Below are 20,179 nucleotides of genomic sequence, written 5' to 3'. Positions count from 1 at the left end.
CGAAGTTGTAATATCCAAAATGCAGCATGAAAGTTTCACGGCAATGTCGGCATACAGCGAAGGTTGGAGTTAGTTGATAATATTCACCCCTTGATTAGATAATTAACTTGTTGCAATCGTTTGCGAGGTTGAGACCTTGCGAACCAAAGATGTGCATTTGAGGGTTTGCCATTAAAGTCTGAGCTCGAATTAATATTCGAAAGCCAAGTTTTCGGTTTTATCCGTTTTGTGCACTCTCAGTAAAATTTTTCACTAAACTGATTGTGCAATTTTTGGTCTCGTTCATTCGCTCTCCCAATACTATTGTTAGATCTGGTTGGAATTCTAATACTCCTCTTTTCTGCTTGTCATGATGGAATGCGACCTTATGTTCTATGGTAATTATTGCTCCTCTGGATGAGTACTATCACCCCTCTTAATTTGTAAAAGCAATTTAGAATCACCCTGTATGTATTCCCACCCCTAACGCGGCTTAAAATTTCTTACCTAGCTTTTACTTTCGCAGTCGTTGGTCTTAGCCACATACTTCTAATTACAGAAAAGCTTTAAAGGACGAAAATATTCATGTTTTGGCGATGTCAAATTTAAAGAAATTGGACAAATAAGGAAATCTAACTTTTAATGCAGTCTCCCGGTTCCTATAATATGTTAAGTGATATGCTATTAATATGTTAAATGGTATGAAAGTCAATAGTTTCAGAGTGTTGAAAGGTGCTTAAGGGTGCATTAAGGAGAATTATAAGCATAAAAAACAAAAACAAAAGGTAACTTTTTAATAAATTATATATGTAAAAATTTGTATTAACTTGCTAGAAACATTAGTATAGACTTCTTTTAACCAAGGCTTCATTTTCTAGAGCCTTACTTTCTACAACCTGACGTAATAATAATATACCTTCGATTTAAGCTATAATTAAAGCCGATTTTAAAATGGAACGAACTCACTTTTAAGAATACTTAGAAGGTTTCGTATATATTTTACGCTGATTATCTAATTCATATATGAGGTATATGTGATGGAGATTCATAAAGCATTTTATTTTCGGGAGGAAGCTATTCTTCTGAAGCCTAAATGTACGTAATAAAATCATTTACAGTGAGTAAATGTTAACCACAGTCACATTCTGAGTCACTCCTTGACTGTTGTTTCGATAGTGTGACTGTGATTTGATAGTTTTATTTTGATAGGTTTGGGTGGATTAAATAATTAATTTTTTTACCGAGTTACGTTTTCAAGATAACTTGATATGTATAGTGACCCGTATAGTGTTTCAGGATATTTGGAAAGGAAGCTCTGTAAGCTGAAAATAAACGTCACTGCTACTATCTAGGATATACAGAAAGAAGATCTCAATACGATTGCTAGGGAATGATGAAATGTGTGGACAAATTAACTAAACTGAAGGAATATCAACGGCAACATGGGTGTAAGCAAGATATATATCGAAACATGTTTACTATCTCTGTGAGGGTCTACAACAGGGGTTCTCAACCGGTGGTACCCCTACCACTGGTGGTACGCAAGAGAAAAATTGGTGGTACGCAAAGATTCAAAGTATTTGAACTATTAAATTCAAAAATTAAAACCCCCAACATCCTGATTTTTCTCTCTAATACTCGTAAATTTATGCGATCTGAGCTTTGTTCAAGAGTGTTGTTGGTAGTATTACTTTGTAGTGGTGGCAGTAAAGGTTTTCATTTTTTATTTAGATGGTACGCGTTAGTCTAAATGTTGAAAAGCGCTGTCTACTCCTAAACTGGATACCCTGAAATTTGTGTCTTAAATTTAAGTTTTAAATAGCAAAAAATTTTAGTTCAGCACCTGAAAGAATGAAAGTCCGCTTTATTAAAGATCGGTACAACGGAGTAAAAAAACAAAAATATTTTTACAGCGTGCTGTATGCAAATATTATTTATTAATTTTATTTCCTTTTGAAATTGAATGCGTCAGCCATGAGTTCTCTTTGTTCGCCCTCCAGTCCAGTGAAATCCAAGAAACGTGTCTGCAAGTCCTCTTTGATTGTTTGCGAGCAGTATTGCTTCAAGTGATTGGAACGCCGCACTATATCCAGGAATGTGCTCCGGGCGAGCTCTCCGCATTGCAGGTTGATTCTTATGGACAGGCATGCTACCTTATAAGCTTGTACGCTATTGGAGGAAAGAGTTATTAGATTTTGAAAACAGTAATTTTACTCATATTTGTGTAGGCAAATGTTCTTGGTGCTATATATTAAACAGTAGACGCCGCTTGTGCCATCTTACAGTAAACAAAAATGTAATATATAAAACAGGAATTTTGAAGAATAGATTCTGACTTATTTTTCTATTTGTTCGGCTCAAAAGACTTACTGGCAAGTGTGTTGATCGGAAAGTAATGCAGACTAGTGGCAAATATTTTCCAAAAAAAGAAAGTATTGCTGAATAAGTTTAATTAATAATATTGTACCCATCATGTTCTGTGGTTTTCCCCATGTGTAACATGTATACGAGCCAGTTTCCCTTAGAAAGTTCTCCACGAAGGCATCCCTCCCCGTAGGCAGACAGCCCTCGAGGCTTTGCCATAATCACACACTCACACCCATCATGTTCTGTGATTGTTGTCTATTTTTGCAGTCGACTTGTGTCCTCTTTGAAGAATTCTTTTGGTTTTGCTTCGAAACGTTTATTTATTGCATTTTTTGAACTTCTCTTAAGAATTTTTCATTACGTTTTCGTCCAGTAACTCTTACAGTAAGTGATTTTGTATTATCTTGCTATGAAATCACTTCGGGTCTTTTAACCAATATAGAGATCTTTTTTGTGAATTCCATTTCAAGTTATTTAATTGGATTGCAATACACGTCTGCATTATGCGATTTAATTGATTTAGTCATTTTCAGACCAATCAAAATAAATCACACATTTGGTACACCCGCCATATGCAGATCAATCTATAGATGCTATTCCGGTTTATGTTGCTTAGCCTTTCTCTTGGCCTCAGCCACAATCGTTTTTGAATTCCATTAGCATAAAAGATTTATTTCCGTCTTTTTTCACGATACGATAGGCCTTTAAAAAGGTTTCACTTCATTCCTTGTGAAGAGATAAATACAAATCGATACGGATTCCCGTCGATACCTTGGAAGTTCAGATCGATGCAGTTCCCAACAACGGATTCATGTAAACCTCAAATACCAGCGCTATAAAAAGCTTTCCTATTCGTTTAGAACAGTGGTACCCAAACCTTTTGACCCATGGACTCCTTTCTATACTCAAAACTTGTCTACGGACACCCAAGTGAAAAAGCTACATAAATGCGTAGAATAAAAATTACAACTAAAAAAATTGTTGAAGAAGTATTTATTAAAATTAAACTTTTTAAAATAAAATAAAAACAATTAATGGCTTGGATGAACTTGATGAGATGTTATAAGTGTATTTATGTCCGGCTCAATGTTTGTGAGTAGCAACCGCAAATCCGCACGAGCACTAATTTCTAGTCGGTTTCTTTTTTTTTTTTTTTTTTTTTTTTTTTTTTTTTTTTTTTTTTTGTTATTTCGTTATTATTGTGTTGTTATGTTCTCGTTAGCGTGCTGATGAAAACTGAAACCTTAAATTTGACAAATAACACTAAAACAATTTATACGCACCCCTGTTACTACAAGTGACAAATCAGTGGAAATAAGTTTTGTCATTGTTCATTCACAAAAGATATTACATAACGCTCAGTACTTGAGTAGCATACTGTATTTTAAACACCCACCTATATTTACATTTTACTAAAACCTTAAAAATCGTTATTTATTTAAATTTTCATAGTAATAAAAATAGATCACAATTTTACTATTTTATATTAAAACTTGAGCGGACACTCTTACGTTTTCAGGGACCTCAAAATCAATTTTAGTTTGTCACGGACCCCAAGAACCCCTGGGGGTCAGTAGGGACTACTTTAGGAACCACTGGTTTATAATTATATTTTGTTGTTGAATCAGCATACCGAAGCCTTCCAATTACTTCTTCACTGGTAATACGTGGATTTTATTTTATCACATTTTGAACCTACGTCAGAAGCTCACATCTTATAGGGTATTTTCGCCCTCTTTTCTGCATACCTTCGTGGTGTAATGTTAGCACACTCGGCGTGTAATCGAGAAGTTCAGGTTCGAGTTCAGGCGAGGGCATTGTTCATTTATCAAGTCTCTCACATCAAAAAAGTTCTAATGACTCTACATTTTAGGCTCGTATTTCAGACTAAAATTTCCGTTTGACGCTTCTTAAATCACTCTTCTATATCCCTTTCCTGATAACATTCGATTACGTTCATAAACGAATCATTAATTGGCTTCTGCAGCAGTTTTTAGCGGGCAGAATTTATGAAGCATTATGAGTAATGGCACCATTATGGGTAAAAAAAAAACGAATTTGTTTTTTAAATACAGTGGAATTGGAGATGTGAGTCTTTGGGTATCAATGTTACAGCAATTTGTGAAAATTTCAATTTCTTTATCGCTTTAGTTTATTTTTATGTACTTGAAGTTTAACAAGCTCAAGTATTGCATTACTTTGCGATCATACTAAAATTTAGAGAAAATTCGCATTGCAATGTTTAAACGGTTTCTACGAAATTCTCTACCTTGTTTTGAGAAATATTGCAAGTTTACCTTCACATGTCTAAAACTATTATTTAAGGAAGGAAATAAGAGGGAGGTTTATTTATATTCCCAAAATTTGACTACGGGCGTTACATTTCCTTCTCGAAATACCTACTTTATTAGAGGTATTTAACGTGTGTAGTTGCACACCTTTCATTCTGACTTAAGGGGGCTCATACACCCTAAACCCCTTATGATCTCCGAATATGTCCCTTGCAAGAATTGGGATATTTTATTTATTTTAAAAGCAACTACTTCCAACTTTTTGCAGCTGACTGCATTTTATAGTTGCTTTGGGAACTAGTAGCCAGAAAGTTTGTGTTGCCGCAAATATTTTTGTAATTTAGTCCGCTTTGTGACAAAATATTTCGTCATGTTTCCACTTTGCGCTCACGATATTTTAAAAATGGCTGACGGTACGTACTTGAAATTGGATGAAGTTCTTTATATGGGCACTGTTTTCTAACTGAATCAAAAATCTGATGAATATTTTAATACTAAAAAATTTATGCACGAAAGCATTACAGGTTTTTTTTAATAAAATACATTTTATAAACTCAACCCCAAATAAAATAAAAATTTAACATGGAATTCTTAGAATTTTTGGTTCACAGTAATTTCGAAATGTTATAAAATCTATATATTAAATATGGAATTAAATTATGCAATAGAATGTTTTAAACTGTGCGCGCAAGGTGGAAACATGACGAAACATTTTGTCACAAAGCGGATTAAATTATAAAACTATTTTTGGCAACAAAAACTTTCTGATTACTATTTCAGAAAGCAGCTTATATTGCGTAGTCAGATGTAAAAAGTTGGAATTAATTACTTTTAAAATAAATACGTTATCTCAATTCTTGCAACATTCACATATTCGAAGATCTTTTGGGTTTCAAGGTGTATGAGTCCCCTTAAGGAAGACTTTGGGAAGATAGAAATGTAAAATAAACCATAAAAACAGGCTATCAAGTGGAATATATTCTTTTCCCTCTAATGCAAATGACGAATGCACACTGGCAAAACTCTTCCTCAGAAAGCTTAAAATTCTCCATTTTTATCAAGAAACCATAAGGTATTTTCTCCCTTGCGGTATTACATATCCTGGCACAGGGCATTCCATCTGTTATGCCATCTAAGAGCTGGTTATTACATTATGGATATTTTTTTTACAATTCGGTGAAGAAGTTCAGATAGGAGCTTAATTTAATTAAGACTTTGGAGTATATTTCGTGTTTTTTGTTAATACACGTATTTCTTTCTCTGGGTTCACATTAGTTTAAATGTTATTTTTAAGTTATACATTCATATATCAAAAATATTAACTCTTAAATAATAAGGAATCCGATTAGAGAAATTTCAGCAGATACGATTTATGACAAATAATTTTTCGAATTGGTGATATTTTTATGTTTTTATTTTTTGCATATGGTTCCGATAAAGATTAAAATAAATTAAAGATTAACTTTTATATTAGCAAAATTTATTTACTGTAGCAATGTTTTCGAAGCTGATTAAACAAATAATTGAAAGTAGCTTCACACAGTTCTGATAGTGGACGTCGCAGAAAAAGCGATTTTACTCAATTATTTGGTAATGTTATGCACAATATTTTCAATTTCTTCTATAACGATAATTTTAAAACGTTTTAAAAAGGTCCTTTACTCGAAGAGATATTGTTGATTGAAGCAAATTTCTTCAATACTTACAAACAGTATCTGTAACGTCCATTTTTCATTTCTTCCATTTCCTCGGTATCTGATTGTTGGTACTGCTTATACGTTTGAAAAATGGATCCTGCGTGATTTTCACATGCCTCCGCTGTACTAAGAAGAGATCGGTAACAATCAGCATTGCTCACGTAATCTGAAATAAATCACAATACTATCTTAGTAAAGTACAGAAAAAAAAATCTGAAAGGTTTCAGATTTTAAGGTACTTCCAAAGGCGCTTTTTTTTTTTTTTTTTTTAATTACATTACCTTTATTTATTAAATATCATTTTCTTCACACTTACAACATAAAATTCAGTTCAAAAGCAATATCGTAAAATAATTTTAAAATAAACATATCTTTAGAATTTCCGATACACAGGCTCGCGCACTGGAGATAGAAATGTTTTTTTTTTTTTTTTTCGTACAGTGTTCCCATTGTTCGCCTTGAAATCGTTGTTGAGTTTGTTAATTCAAAATTCGCTGAAATGTTACAAAATATGAAATCGATAAGAAAATAAATTTCAATTTTAAATTAGGTGCTTCCACATCCCACATTCTATGGAAGATTACGTTATTCAAATTTCGATGGCTCTATATACCGTTGTTTTAGCACAATGCGAGAAACATACATACATTTATGCAGATTCTTCATTATTTAATTTCTTTAAAAATAATACAAGGCGATAATATTTGGTGGAAACAATTTGAAAAGTGAAACAACGCTTATCGTGAATCGACGGAAAATGCCAAAACGAAATTAATAGTCCTTCTGGGCAAATTGAGGACTAAAACCTGTCTTTAGACACTTGGGCTAAATAATTAAATGCTCTAATATAATGCTAATTAATGCGTAAATGGTCTAACACTGAACAGCGATATGCCAAATTTCGCAAACAAATTTTTATACCTTTATTGGGATTTTAGAAAAATGCCTTTCATGCTTATAATAATAGACTTAAGCACGATAATTAAGCACGTAAGATTAAGGCAAATGTGTTAAATTAATTTCAGTCTAAGCGGTGGTTTTACAGACTAAAAAAATGTTTTGAAGTCTTGTGTAAGTAATTTTAGGTTCCGAATGTACAGAAATGTACACAAGCCAGAAAATGTTTTCAGTATTCATCTACTTAATATTTTCTCAAACATCATTTCTGAATTCAGAACTGTGACAAGAATACGAGATGTAGTGTTCATAGTTTAATAGATATTACATTCGAACAACCGTGTTTTGGAAGATGACATTATAGTCAATAGCATCTATCACTGGAACAAGGAAATCCAACCCAAGAAAGGAGAATGAATTCTATACACATATAAAACTCGAAATTTCCTTCAAATTTCGCAGATGGCGTGAAGTAAGTTTTGTTCATTTACAGTGTCTTGAAAACTTATTGGAATACCTGCTGAACTAAACATTTAAACAAACTTTTATCTATCTAACAGAATATCTGCACGTTTGGTTGCTGCTTTCAGAACTTCGATTCACTCGTGAAAGATTTTCACAGGATTTGGAATATTACAGTTCACATTTATTGCCACTCTTTAGGAAAAAAAATAGCAGAGCTGGCTATGGTTTTCGAGGTCAAAATTCCATTCTTCATATTTATCCCGCAAGGGACCGAGCGATCATTGAACATTAGTAGCTGGTACAGGATTCGAATTCCGAAAACCGTGTGGGGTGCAGCGGTTTTTCCGTGATTTTCCTGGTGTGTAATGTAAATATGAGCCAATTTCAATTAGAATACTCTCCACAAAGTCATCCTCCCTTTTAGGTAGGCCTATCAGGTTCAATGTTTCTTCTAACCTTCTTCGGAAACATACAATGACCTGACTAGAACAGAGAGCTTACTAAAGCTATGTTCACTAATTGTAGTAAGTAGACAGGATACAGACGAAGGGTATACAAAACCCTTTATTTTTTTCTTTATATACAATGACTTTACAATGACCCTCCACTCGGGGTCTAACTTAAAAGATATCAAAATAAAACAAAACTCTAATTTAACTTTAGAATAAGATTGGCCTTATAATAACAGAAAGCGTATGTAGCACAGAGACTGTGAACACTACAATACGTTTAATTTATCAAGAGGATTAAAACCTCTGGCCTGGAAGGCAAAGTAGCAACTGCGTAACTTCTAAGGTAAGCGGCCTGCTTCGAACTCACGGCTTCCTCTCTTTTGCTTGGCAAAAAGGCCACACTTAAATACTTGGCGTTCGCCAGACAACTTTGCATAAACTCCTTCACGCTTATAATTCTGGCCGGAAGTAGAAAATAAGAAGTGATAGTAAAGATTTAAAATAAAATAAACGTTAGTAAAACTTAAGATCCTTACATACTTCCCGCCAGAGTTAATTAGTTTGAAACTGAGGTCTAAAACGACCTTGTTGAAAACTTTTAGCTCTAGAAACTAACGCGAGGCCAACCTTTAACAATCATAACTTAGCTAGAAACTAGAAAATTTTAAAAGAAAGAAATTTGTTACAATAGCAGCTCCCGGAATATACAACAATCTTTTTTCTTTTTCATCTGTACTGCATCAAAACAGGAGCTTTATTCAATTCTGGTTCCTTCCAGATCTCTGGAAGGAAAACTAGTTTAATGAAATGTTACAGAATGACATTGTAAATAACATATAGAATATACTTTTCTTAACATTCTTATTTCATTCATGACTATTTTAATTATCTCTCCCCGTGCTCTCTGACATGTGTTGTAAAAACACCAAACACGAATGTGTTTCTGTCTATGTGTTCAACACTTCCTCCTACAATCAAAACACTAACGTGTTAAAATTCAACATACGAGACCTCTTAACACACCCTAATTTCAACTCTAGACCCTGAGGTACTATTCTGAAAGTGGCTAACTCTAAAGTGTAGCGTCAGAGAGCCTAACTACATCATTCAACCTTTAACACATATTCACCATGATTTAATCTTTCCAGTCACACGAATAACAAATTTTTTTAACATTACTTTCACTTTTACCATATCACGGTATTTCTAAACATTCAAAATAACAGTTCACATGTATACAAGAACATATCAAGATGCCGTTAATTTTACACATTTGAAAACATACATTAGTAGTACATTGTTAACTTCTATTCTTTTCAAAGCAAGTGTCAATTCTTTCTACATTGAAATAATACTACATTTCAAAAAGTCTTTCAGACTAAAACGTCTTTCTTGTTAGAATGTTTTAAATAAAATTTATACAATAACTTTTTACAATATTTAAGTCTTTATACAACGCTATTATACATCAACTTTAGTTTTACGCGCGAGTAATTGAAAAACATAATAAGAAAATCGGTCACAACTCATTTCTCGCCCTTTTGGCGATAAAGGTAGACCTCGCATGAGGTAAAACTTCTTGAAATCTGCCACTTGCAGTAAGAATGAAAGATTAACTTAAGTTTGTAAAGTAACATAAAATTTTACTTATCTTTGTAATATTCAGACATCCTTTTCTGGGCCCAGTCTTTAAAGGTGCTGCAGACCGTAGCTTGGTTGATCCTCCTTCTTGTACGGGCTCGCCCTTCAGTGCTTTCCTCTGGAAGCTTCCGTTTTTCACCACTACGGCCACCCTTGAACATCTTCCTTCTGTCCTCTGCTTGTGGTCTTGGCCGTTTGAAGGCAGCTGGTCTTGGTGGAACCGGGAAACTTCTGTCGTGATCCTGCTTGGACCTCGTTGTTGGCCGTTCAAATTTTTCTTGTACTTTTTCCTCCGCCGCTGATGGCCCTTCCGCAGTTCGGCGACTTTTGCTGCGGAGAGTTCTGTCGGATGAGTCAATCTTCCGTTTCACAGCCGGGTTATAGTTGCCGTCCTTTCTCCCTTCTTCATTCTGGGGGTGTTCGTGAACTCTGTTTTTTGGACGGTGGAACGGCTTCTTTTTCTTTGTACCTTCAATTTTTCCGCGGGGCAATTTTCTTTTCACTTGCTTCTGTCTCTCATTGGCTTGCCCTTGTACTTGTCGTTTTCCCACCTCTGGAACTTGTACCTGCGGTGTCTGCCGTACCGGATCCTGCAAAAGATCTGAAAAGATTTGCATTTTATTACGGTCATAGAATGGTTTTATCTGGTCAATGTTTGCGGAACAGGTTTCACCATTTCTTGCCTTTAACACTACAACAGCGTGAGTTATTTTTTCTATAACATATGGTCCTTCAAAGCGTGGAAAAAATTTGGCAGTTTTATCTTCTGGTGCTGAAGAAAGTGAATGCTTAATTTTTAGTACTTCATCCCCTACTTTATAAGTTACTCCCCGTCGTTTCAAGTCATAATACAATTTTTGTTTTCTTTGTGCTACTTCCGTATTCTTTTTTGCTTCTTTTATTAGTTTTTCTATATCACCCATTTTAAATTCTGGGGCTCTTTGTTGCACATAAAATAGTTTATCTAACGGTGTTATAACCTTTCTGCCTAGAAATAACTCAGCAGGAGTTTTGCCCGTTGTATCATGTTTTGCGGTCCTAAGGGCGAAAGCAAATTCATTGACATAGTTATCCCAGCTTTTATGAAAATTTTTAACATAACTACGGATAATTTTCACTATATTTCTGTTGACCCGTTCCGCTATATTTGATTGCGGCCGATACGGGACCATTTTTAAATGACGTATGCCCAGTTTTTGGCACATGTCTTCAAATATATTACTTACAAATTGAGGACCATTATCCGATATAACTTTTAGGGGCGCCCCGTATTTTAAAATATATTTATTTAAAATAGAATCGGTAACTAATTTCGCGGAGGCTCGTTTTAAGGGAACAATTTCGGTCCATTTACTAAAATGATCAACTATAACAAGGAGATAGCGACTTTTGTTTAACTGACTTTTTGGGAAAGGGCCCAATAAATCGATGCCGATTATTTCATTTGGAAATTCGGATTTAATACTATTTAGAAACCCGGCCGGGCGGAAATTAATATAATTAACGGCTTGACATGTTGGGCAGGACTGGACATACGCCCTTGTTAACTTTTGCAGTTCAGGAAAGTAGACTGCCTCGCGTACGCGTTGAGTAGTTTTTCGAATACCAGCATGAGAAGCTAAAGGGCTGTCATGGAGCTCTTGCAGGATATTTAATCTAAGACTAGCTGGGATAACAGGTCGAAATTCGTTGTTGGAATTCGTAGTTTTTGTGTAGAATAATAGACCATCTATTAGTTCGTAATGGGCCGCCCTATTTCTTATCGCCACAATATCTTGGTGGCTAAAATTTTCAGGATCCTTCAAATACTCATAAATACTTCCAAACTCAGGATCCTTACCCAGTTCGGTTATTACAGTTTCTCGGGAATTTATTGTACACGCTGTCAGCATTGCAACTTTTACGGTATTACCCTGTTCGTCTAATTTAATTCGTGACAGGGCATCTGCTACGATATTTTCCTTTCCGGGGGTATGCTTGATTACCAGATTATATTCTTGCAGCTTGAGTGCCCATCTTATTAACCTTGGGGATAAATTTTTCCCAGAGTACAATCTAGTTACCGCCGCATGATCAGAATATACTGTTATCGGCGCCTTTCCAAAATAGACTCGGAACTTTTGCACTGCTAACAGAACTGCAAGTGCCTCTCTCTCGGTCGCGGAATAGTTTCTTTGTGTTTGATTTAAAGTTCGGCTAAAAAATGCTACTGGCTGCTGATTTTGCGAAAGTACCGCTCCTACCGCATAATCCGAAGCATCCGCTGAAATTTCTAAATTTTCATCCTTTTCAGGAAATTTCAACACAGGGGCTTGCGTTAATGCTTGTTTTAATTTTTCGAAAGCACTATTGGCTTCGGCCGTCCACGAGAATCTTGCCTTTTTCCTTTTTAATTTTAACAATGGCTCAGCGATAGCCGCAAAATCTTTTATAAAGGACCTATAATATGAACAAAGTCCTAGAAAAGAAGAGAGCTTCTTTGCCGTGTTTGGAGTCGGATACTTTTGTACAGCGATTATTTTTGATTCATCTGTCTCGATCCCTTTTTGCGATATTTTGTAACCTAAATATTTTAATTCAGGGGCTGCAAATTTGCATTTTTCGACATTAACTTTTAGACCGGCCTCATTTAATAAAGAAAACACCTGTCTTAAATCCTGTACATGTTGGTCTAGATTATCACTAGTAATAATGATATCGTCTAAATAGATAAATGTGGACTTTCCGAGAACAGGTCTTAACACAATGTCCATGCATCGCTGAAATGTTGCTGGGGCGCCTGAAAGGCCAAACGGCATTCGCAAAAATGCATAAGTGCCAGACTTGGTTATAAAAGCAGTCTTAGGCACGTCCTCAGGCCTGATCCCTATTTGAAAATAACCATTCGTTAAGTCTAAAGTTGTCATAAATTTGGTTGATTTTATGTTCCTTAAAATTTCTTCTATAATCGGTAACGGATATACCGGATATTTCGTTATGGAATTTAATTTACGGTAATCAATAGCGAATCTCCACCTTTTTGGATGCTCCAAAGGATAATCATTATTTTTCTTACATAAAACCACCGGACTAGCATAACTACTTGAGATAGGCGTTACGATCTTTTTACGTAGCATATCGGTAATATGCCATTCTATAATTTTTTCCTTATTCTTATCATACCGGTATGGTTTTTGACGAACCGGCAATGCATCTCCGGTGTCAATACTATGGTTAGTAACCTGGGTAAATCCTGGAATATCACTAAATAAGGAAGCAAATTCACTTACCACTTGTCGGATTCTATCTTGCTCGTCATTAGGCAGGTGGTCGAGATTTAACCTTGGCGGTTCAACCTTTTCTACACGCACTGGTTTCATCGTCAGCTTAAGAGACGCTTCATTAAAATCCAGTGTAGCTTGTGCGTCTGAAAGAAAGTCTATTCCTAATATTAAGTGTGCTTGCAAATTCTTTACTATAAAAAACATCACCTTTACTTGTTCGTCCTTGATACGGATGTACAAAGGTACTTTACCTACGCACTTACATTGTTCTCCTTGCGCCGCTAATACTGTTGTATTATCCGCATTATATATGCGGTATTTGCGAAAATACTTTCTAAAAAAGACTTCTGCCACACAGGAACACTGCGCGCCGGTATCCAGGAGTGCGGTGGCCGGGATATTATTTACCAAGACTTCAATCTTCGGAAGAGTTAAATTTTTCACCATTACTGTATTTAACTTGTAGGAAGAGGGGTTTTCGTGGCCTTCGGATTTCCGCACCCTCTCGTCAGCAGAAATCCGTTTTAGTTTAAATTATTTTTCCTTTCGGTGCTTTCCTTCTTTCTCCACTGGCCTTGAGACTTTTTTCCTGGGTTGCTATTGAACTGTCGACGTTCGCCGGCTATTTTTGAATGCTCGGGTTTCCTTGCCCACTGATTCGCTTTTTCTCCGTAGCCATGTGCTTGAGTTTGCTGTAGTCTTGGCGTACCAAATTGGTTTCGCTGTTGATATTGGCGTCTTCTTTCGACGTCCGCCGTTCTTCTACTTTCAAACTGGATTGCTAGCTCAAATAATTTTTCCAGTGTAGTCGGATTTCTCAATTCAATAAAGTCTTGCACTTGGGGTAGTAACCTCGGCAAAATCACTTGAATTATTTCAGGATCCGGACGGTTTCCATACAAGAGCTTGAAAACGTGAATTTTTCTTAAAATAAACCTGGAGAGGTTTTCCATTCTTTGTTGATATATACTGAAAAGTTCTGTTTCTAATTTCGCACGATCCCTTACAACAGGGAAGGCTTTAAGTAGGGCAGTCTTGAAATTTTCGTAGGTATAGGTGGGACTTCCTGCTTGACCCAAGAGACTTCTGCCGATACATTTGAACCAGTTAAGCGCTTGGCCCCTCAAAGCGCTGGTAGCTAAGGTAACTTTTTGAAACTCGTGCACGGGGTAGAGCATGAAGTGGTCATCCAATTTTTCCAAAAAACTGGTTACCTGTGAGTTTCCATTAAACGTTGCTTCTGGTTTCATCGAAGCGCGCATGGTCTGGACAATATACCCAAATCCTTCCAGGGCGGCAGCTGGCATTTCTGGATTCTGAGCTGTTTCTGCAGGCAGCACAGGTTCTTCTTGAAACTCGGCCATGGTTATTCTTCGTCGGGCGCCACTATCAGGTTCAATGTTTCTTCTAACCTTCTTCGGAAACATACAATGACCTGACTAGAACAGAGAGCTTACTAAAGCTATGTTCACTAATTGTAGTAAGTAGACAGGATACAGACGAAGGGTATACAAAACCCTTTATTTTTTTCTTTATATACAATGACTTCCGTACTTCGGAATACAATGACCCTCCACTCGGGGTCTAACTTAAAAGATATCAAAATAAAACTAAACTCTAATTTAACTTTAGAATAAGATTGGCCTTATAATAACAGAAAGCGTATGTAGCACAGAGACTGTGAACACTACAATACGTTTAATTTATCAAGAGGATTAAAACCTCTGGCCTGGAAGGCAAAGTAGCAACTGCGTAACTTCTAAGGTAAGCGGCCTGCTTCGAACTCACGGCTTCCTCTCTTTTGCTTGGCAAAAAGGCCACACTTAAATACTTGGCGTTCGCCAGACAACTTTGCATAAACTCCTTCACGCTTATAATTCTGGCCGGAAGTAGAAAATAAGAAGTGATAGTAAAGATTTAAAATAAAATAAACGTTAGTAAAACTTAAGATCCTTACAGGCCTTCCTCGAATTCTTTGTCGTAATCAAATACCCCTTCTCCAAAACATCTATCATATATGTTCGGCTACTGTTTATTATCCACTCTAAGCTTTATTTGGTTTTACTAGCTTCCAGGTAACCTCATGAATCCAATTTATAGTTCTCGGCCATCCGATGACATTGATTCTTGCAAACTTTCCATAATCTTGAAAACTTTCTGAAGAAAACGCATTACCTTTTTCCAGATAGTGTTGCATTCTCCCAAAGAAGTCTTGTTAATTTAATATGCAAAATCATGTCGCATTAGTAAATTTATTTTGTAAAAACAACTACTTCAAAAAGCAGCTGGGGACTCCATCTTTGAAATAGTCTAGCGAACTCACTTTCTGTCATGAGAAACTTATGCTTCTTGATTTATTTTTGGCGTTTTTGGCTCCCATTATTATGTCTCATTCTTATTTTTAAGCGAACTAGTGATTCTCATTTTATTTGTTGTTTCTTTTTTTGTTTTTCGCTTCACCATAACATAATACCGGATATTCCATCAAAAACGCCCAAACTCTGTACAGCCAGATACCTTGCTTGGAGATTAAAAAAATACCCAAAGAACTAGACTTGTGCAAACTATAACTTTTCAGATAAATACGAAAAAAAGAGTATGATGTTATGTCTGTTGGCAAGAAGAAAAACTTTACTGGAAACATGAACATAAGCATTTTCATATGTTTATATGGAAATATGTTGAAATTCAACGCACGCTGTTGTATGGCATCTAACTGGCGATAAAATGTTAAAAGGCTGTGTCTAATACGTAGCGATAATCTTTGCATGGTGGCAATGTATTCCGTTCGCTTTTATGGTGGCCACAATTGCAAGATCTGACATTTTTAGATTTCTTCCTATGGTGCTATACGAAGGAATTGATATATCAAGACTTGGGTACTGCAGAAAGTGAGTATCTTCATGCTGCATGTGCTTGGTGGACACCAGGCAGCTGCAGTATGTGCAGTCAGCCTTTCTACGGCGCGAGTATATATGCTTCGATATGCGCAGTATACGTTTTGAACATTTTACCACTTAAACATGCGCAAATGCCGATACTCAAGCTTGCAGGTGACAGGTGACAGGTGACGGAGGACGGGGCTTGCAATAAATTTTCTATTTCCCTTGTACCAAATATGACGCTATACTTTTTTCGCATTTATCTCGTTAAAGTATGGCCGCCCAGATATGGCCCTACAGGTACTATGGCCGTACGGGTACTGTTTATGCCCCCACAAGTTTTAGGTATTTTGTTTCCATTCCAACGGTTTTTTGATAGTTTGACTATCTTGATCGGTCCCCGCATTTTTGACAGACCTATTTCCGCCAACTAATACTGTTTGATGAGGGCAGGACCATACGCGTGTATCCCAAACCTGTCAAAACCTCAGAGCACCATACTCTTATGTGTACGGTCACGTACATCTTTAGAAGGGGTACAGATAGCTTTTAGACATTATGTTTGACTTCGAAAAAGTTTCTGGATTATTTTCATTCAGTTAATTTAATATACGGTGTAGTATATTATAAGCTCTCTGTCGTTGACAAATAACATAATAGAAAGCCCGGCGGTCCTAAGAAATGACCGCTGTTCTAGATAGTATAAATTTTAATTAAAATGATTTGTGCAAAGGTATCGGCTAATTCAAAACTGAATTACCCAGGGCAGTCGGAGAGGATGCCCCTTTGCTTACTGCCCCACGGGGTTTCCCTCTTCTACTTGCTTAAAGTAGAGTGCAGTGAAGGAAACTACTGGCGGTACATTTCTTAAGAGCGACCGCTAGCTCAGTAAATAAAGGTGATTCGAATAATAAAATGTTAATCAAGGATATTTTTGTGCACAACATTTGTGTAGATCTTACCATCATTTTTAAGCTCGCCTAGCAGAGGACCATCCATTATTTTTTATTTTACGTCCGTTCTTTCGCAAACTCTTGAACAGGCAACATAAAGTTGACCGTGTCCGAATGCAGGCTCAGGTAAAAAAATGCCAACACGCTTAAACGTTTGGCCCTGAGACTTATGGATGGTCATAGCAAAGGCAAGTTTTACAGGAAATTGTCTACGTCTCAATTGAAACGGCAACCCTGTGCCGTGGCAACTTTACCCCATTGGCTAGTAAAGTTACGCAAGCAACCAATAAACTATCGGGGACAAACAGACACTTAAACCGCATATATATATGGGGTGAAGTAACATCATCTCCTCCGAAACGGCTGGCTCCCGGGCTTAGTGAAACACACCGTTGGATTCCGCAGGTCCGTGGCACGCCATTTTGACGATTCGCGTCTTCGTAGGACTTTAATTAGCCGAGATATTAATTAAAAACTAATTTTCGCCTAAGTTTCCCCTACATTTTCCACTTTCTTGGTTTTTCCGTATTAGAGGGATTTGGCTACGTGCCTATTTTTTTTCTCGAATATCTACAGCGCCGAGTGGAAATTCGAGACGCGTGTCGTCGGATTCCAAAAACTTCTCCGAATACATCGATACCGTTCTCATCTTCGTATGACTCTAAGCGGCCAAGATATTAATTACAAACTGCGGAAACGTTAATTTTTGTGCTCATTTTTCCGAGTGGCAACAACAATCTATTGTCGACAAGCACTTAAGCCGCTTATATATATAAAGATAATACAATCTGCCTTCTTTCTATAGCTTTTGTGTTCACAATACTCATGAAGTATTTTTAAGAGTTACTGAACCAAAAGCGAAATGAACAAAATTAAATTCCATGTTTTATCGGCTTTAAGAAACATGGAAACGGATAAAATACCAAAAGATATGAATTTCGAATCCGTTAGCAGCTTACTTGCGTGCAAAGTTGAGCCTTCGTCACACAGTTCATCAAGGACTGCCTTTGATCCTTTTATGAATTCAACGAAGCCCTCGTGTTCCGCAGTTTCAGCTTCTCCGCACTTTTCTATCTCCTCAACCATGCAATTCTTATTTCTTTGCAAACTCCTGAAAACAAGAAAGATATCAAATATATAAAATGTTACAATCGATTTATTATCTGCAAATGTTCCGGTAAATTTGAGTTTCGAATTACATTTTAGTAAAGAAACGGCAAATTATGTCAGAATAACTTTATTGAAATGCTCTTTATTATGAGAGTTTTAATAAACTTCTCCATTTCATTTCTAAGGTGCAATGCATTATTATAAGAGTAACAAGAGGTATATATGTCTAGAAATTTGTCATAAAATTTTTCTTATAAGAGACGTAAAGTTAGTCGGTTAAAAACTAAATTTATAGCTTTAAATTTTGAAGGAATTATATTTTATGTTCAAAGAATTTGGAGGTTTTGAAAGAAATATTTATGATCTCGATCCATAATATTTAGTGCTCCGGTTATCAGATATTCACTTGCGCCGCCAGTAAGGTTTCAAATAAATTTTATAGATTTTTAATAAGATATCCATAAAGATGAAATTATCTTTTCGCCTAGAAATGGAAGTAGATAGAAGGTAGTTCGTTTTTTTTTTTTATAAAATATCGATCAGCATGCTCCTTACACTTTAGGGATTAAGTATTGAAGAAATTAGTATTCTGAGAGCATAACTGTAAAAAATTTTTATGACTAGTTTTTATTTTCTTTTATCTTAAAAAGTGCGTTTTGGGTTATTACTCACACAAATTGGAAATTTCTTCTAAACTTTTACTACTTTATTAATATTTTATCTATCTTCGCAAGATTTAACATTGCTAGTTTCAGTAAGCAATAGTTTTTCACTTTCTTTTACAGGAGATAAACCTAAATAGAAAATAATTGTTATACATACATATATAAAAATTCCAAATCAAATTATCAAATCTTCGCGTTTGAATTAAAATTTTAATAGCAAGGAAGTTAAATTACTGTGTTTTTATTAAAATAATTACTGCACGCTTAATTATCAGTTCTGATGCCTGATGTGCACTTGTTTAACACCATAAACTCAGAAGTCCGAGGAGTGTGTACTATGCAAGTGTAAGCCCACCAGCGGCCGAGCGGTAAAGACGCTGAACACTGGAAGTTCGGTCTGAGCTTCGAATCCCGCGAACGGGCTGGCTGCATGGGTGTTTTCGTGGTTTTCCCCATGTGTAACGTATATACGTATATACGAGCCAGTTTCCCTTAGAAAGTCTTCCACGAAGGCATCCCTCCCTTTAGACAGATAGCCCTTGTGTGCTTTGCCATAGTTAAATAATGCAATTCTATGCAAGTGTAGCTCCAGCAGTTCCCGGATGGTTATGAAAGCTAGCACTTCAATTCGGAGTTGAATCTTGCTCAAGGTTGGTTGCATGGACATTTTTGGAGATGTTTCTGCATAATATTATTTAATTATAGCAAAGAATGCGAAGGATATCTTGCCTTCAGATGCTTTCGAGGAGGTCTTTCTAACAGAAATTGATACGTATTCATGTACATATGGGAAAAACCACGAGAACGCCTATAACGCCGGGATTTTGTGGGCTGCACGCGTGACTTAAATACATCGCTTTTGTTCTCATAAATTTTTCATAAATGTGAATTTAAAATTACTAAAGAAAAAATCTCGAGCTTAAAATTCAACTAAATATTCGCAATCATTAAATAATGAATAAATGGTGTTTGTTACCTCAGATTTCAGTTCGCGGGTTTATATTTAAATAATAAATAAAATACGTTACAGAGCAATTTACAAAATTATGGAGATCAATTATGCATTTTTTTGCATGTTGCTTCAAAAATCCGTTTTGTTAATACGTGTAAACGTTTTTAAATAAGTTGTAATGATTATGTTAATTTATTTAACCGTTAAATTTCCAGTTAAAGCTCCTTTCCTGTCTTCCTGAATTTCAACTTACAACTTCAAGCCAGAACGTAGTTTTAGATTCGCGTTTTAATGCAAATGAGGAGAAGTATTTAACCGCGAAGTTCTACTGACTTCGTTAGAGAGAGAACCAATGATTCTGACTAGCGAGATTTCGCCTTCTTAGGCTACTCTCTCTCTTAAGCTATTATCACGCTCGGCCGTACTTTAGACCCTTGATAGCTTTGTCGTTATTTAAAATTAAGGGGCCAACTCTGTTAGAATCTTAATAGCTTCGGCTATATCTTTTTAGCTAAGATTAGTTTAGTTTTAGTTCTTAGTTGACTACGTTCAAGCCCGAACGTCG

At 35.9% G+C, this 20,179-nt stretch overlaps 1 protein-coding gene across 1 annotated transcript in view; it reads right to left on the bottom strand.

Moving 5' to 3' along the window:
* Positions 1-1,823: 1,823 nt before the first annotated feature.
* Positions 1,824-20,179, bottom strand: part of LOC118188767 (uncharacterized) — a 62,657-nt gene continuing 44,301 nt past the window's right edge. The window contains exons 5-7 of the mRNA XM_085814110.1: positions 17,847-17,998; positions 6,344-6,500; positions 1,824-2,148 (exon numbers count right to left, since the gene is read on the bottom strand). Coding sequence (XP_085670236.1) covers positions 1,923-2,148; positions 6,344-6,500; positions 17,847-17,998 — 535 coding nt within the window. The 3' untranslated portion in view covers positions 1,824-1,922. The remainder of the gene's footprint in view (positions 2,149-6,343; positions 6,501-17,846; positions 17,999-20,179) is intronic.

The sequence above is a fragment of the Stegodyphus dumicola genome, chromosome 3 (genome assembly GCF_044657685.1).
Source record: "Stegodyphus dumicola isolate Sdum_Otavi_A_Nest chromosome 3, ASM4465768v1".
Lineage (NCBI taxonomy): Eukaryota > Metazoa > Arthropoda > Arachnida > Araneae > Eresidae > Stegodyphus > Stegodyphus dumicola.
The sequence above is the reverse complement of the archived record's forward strand: the minus strand, read 5'-3'. Positions and strand labels throughout refer to the sequence as shown.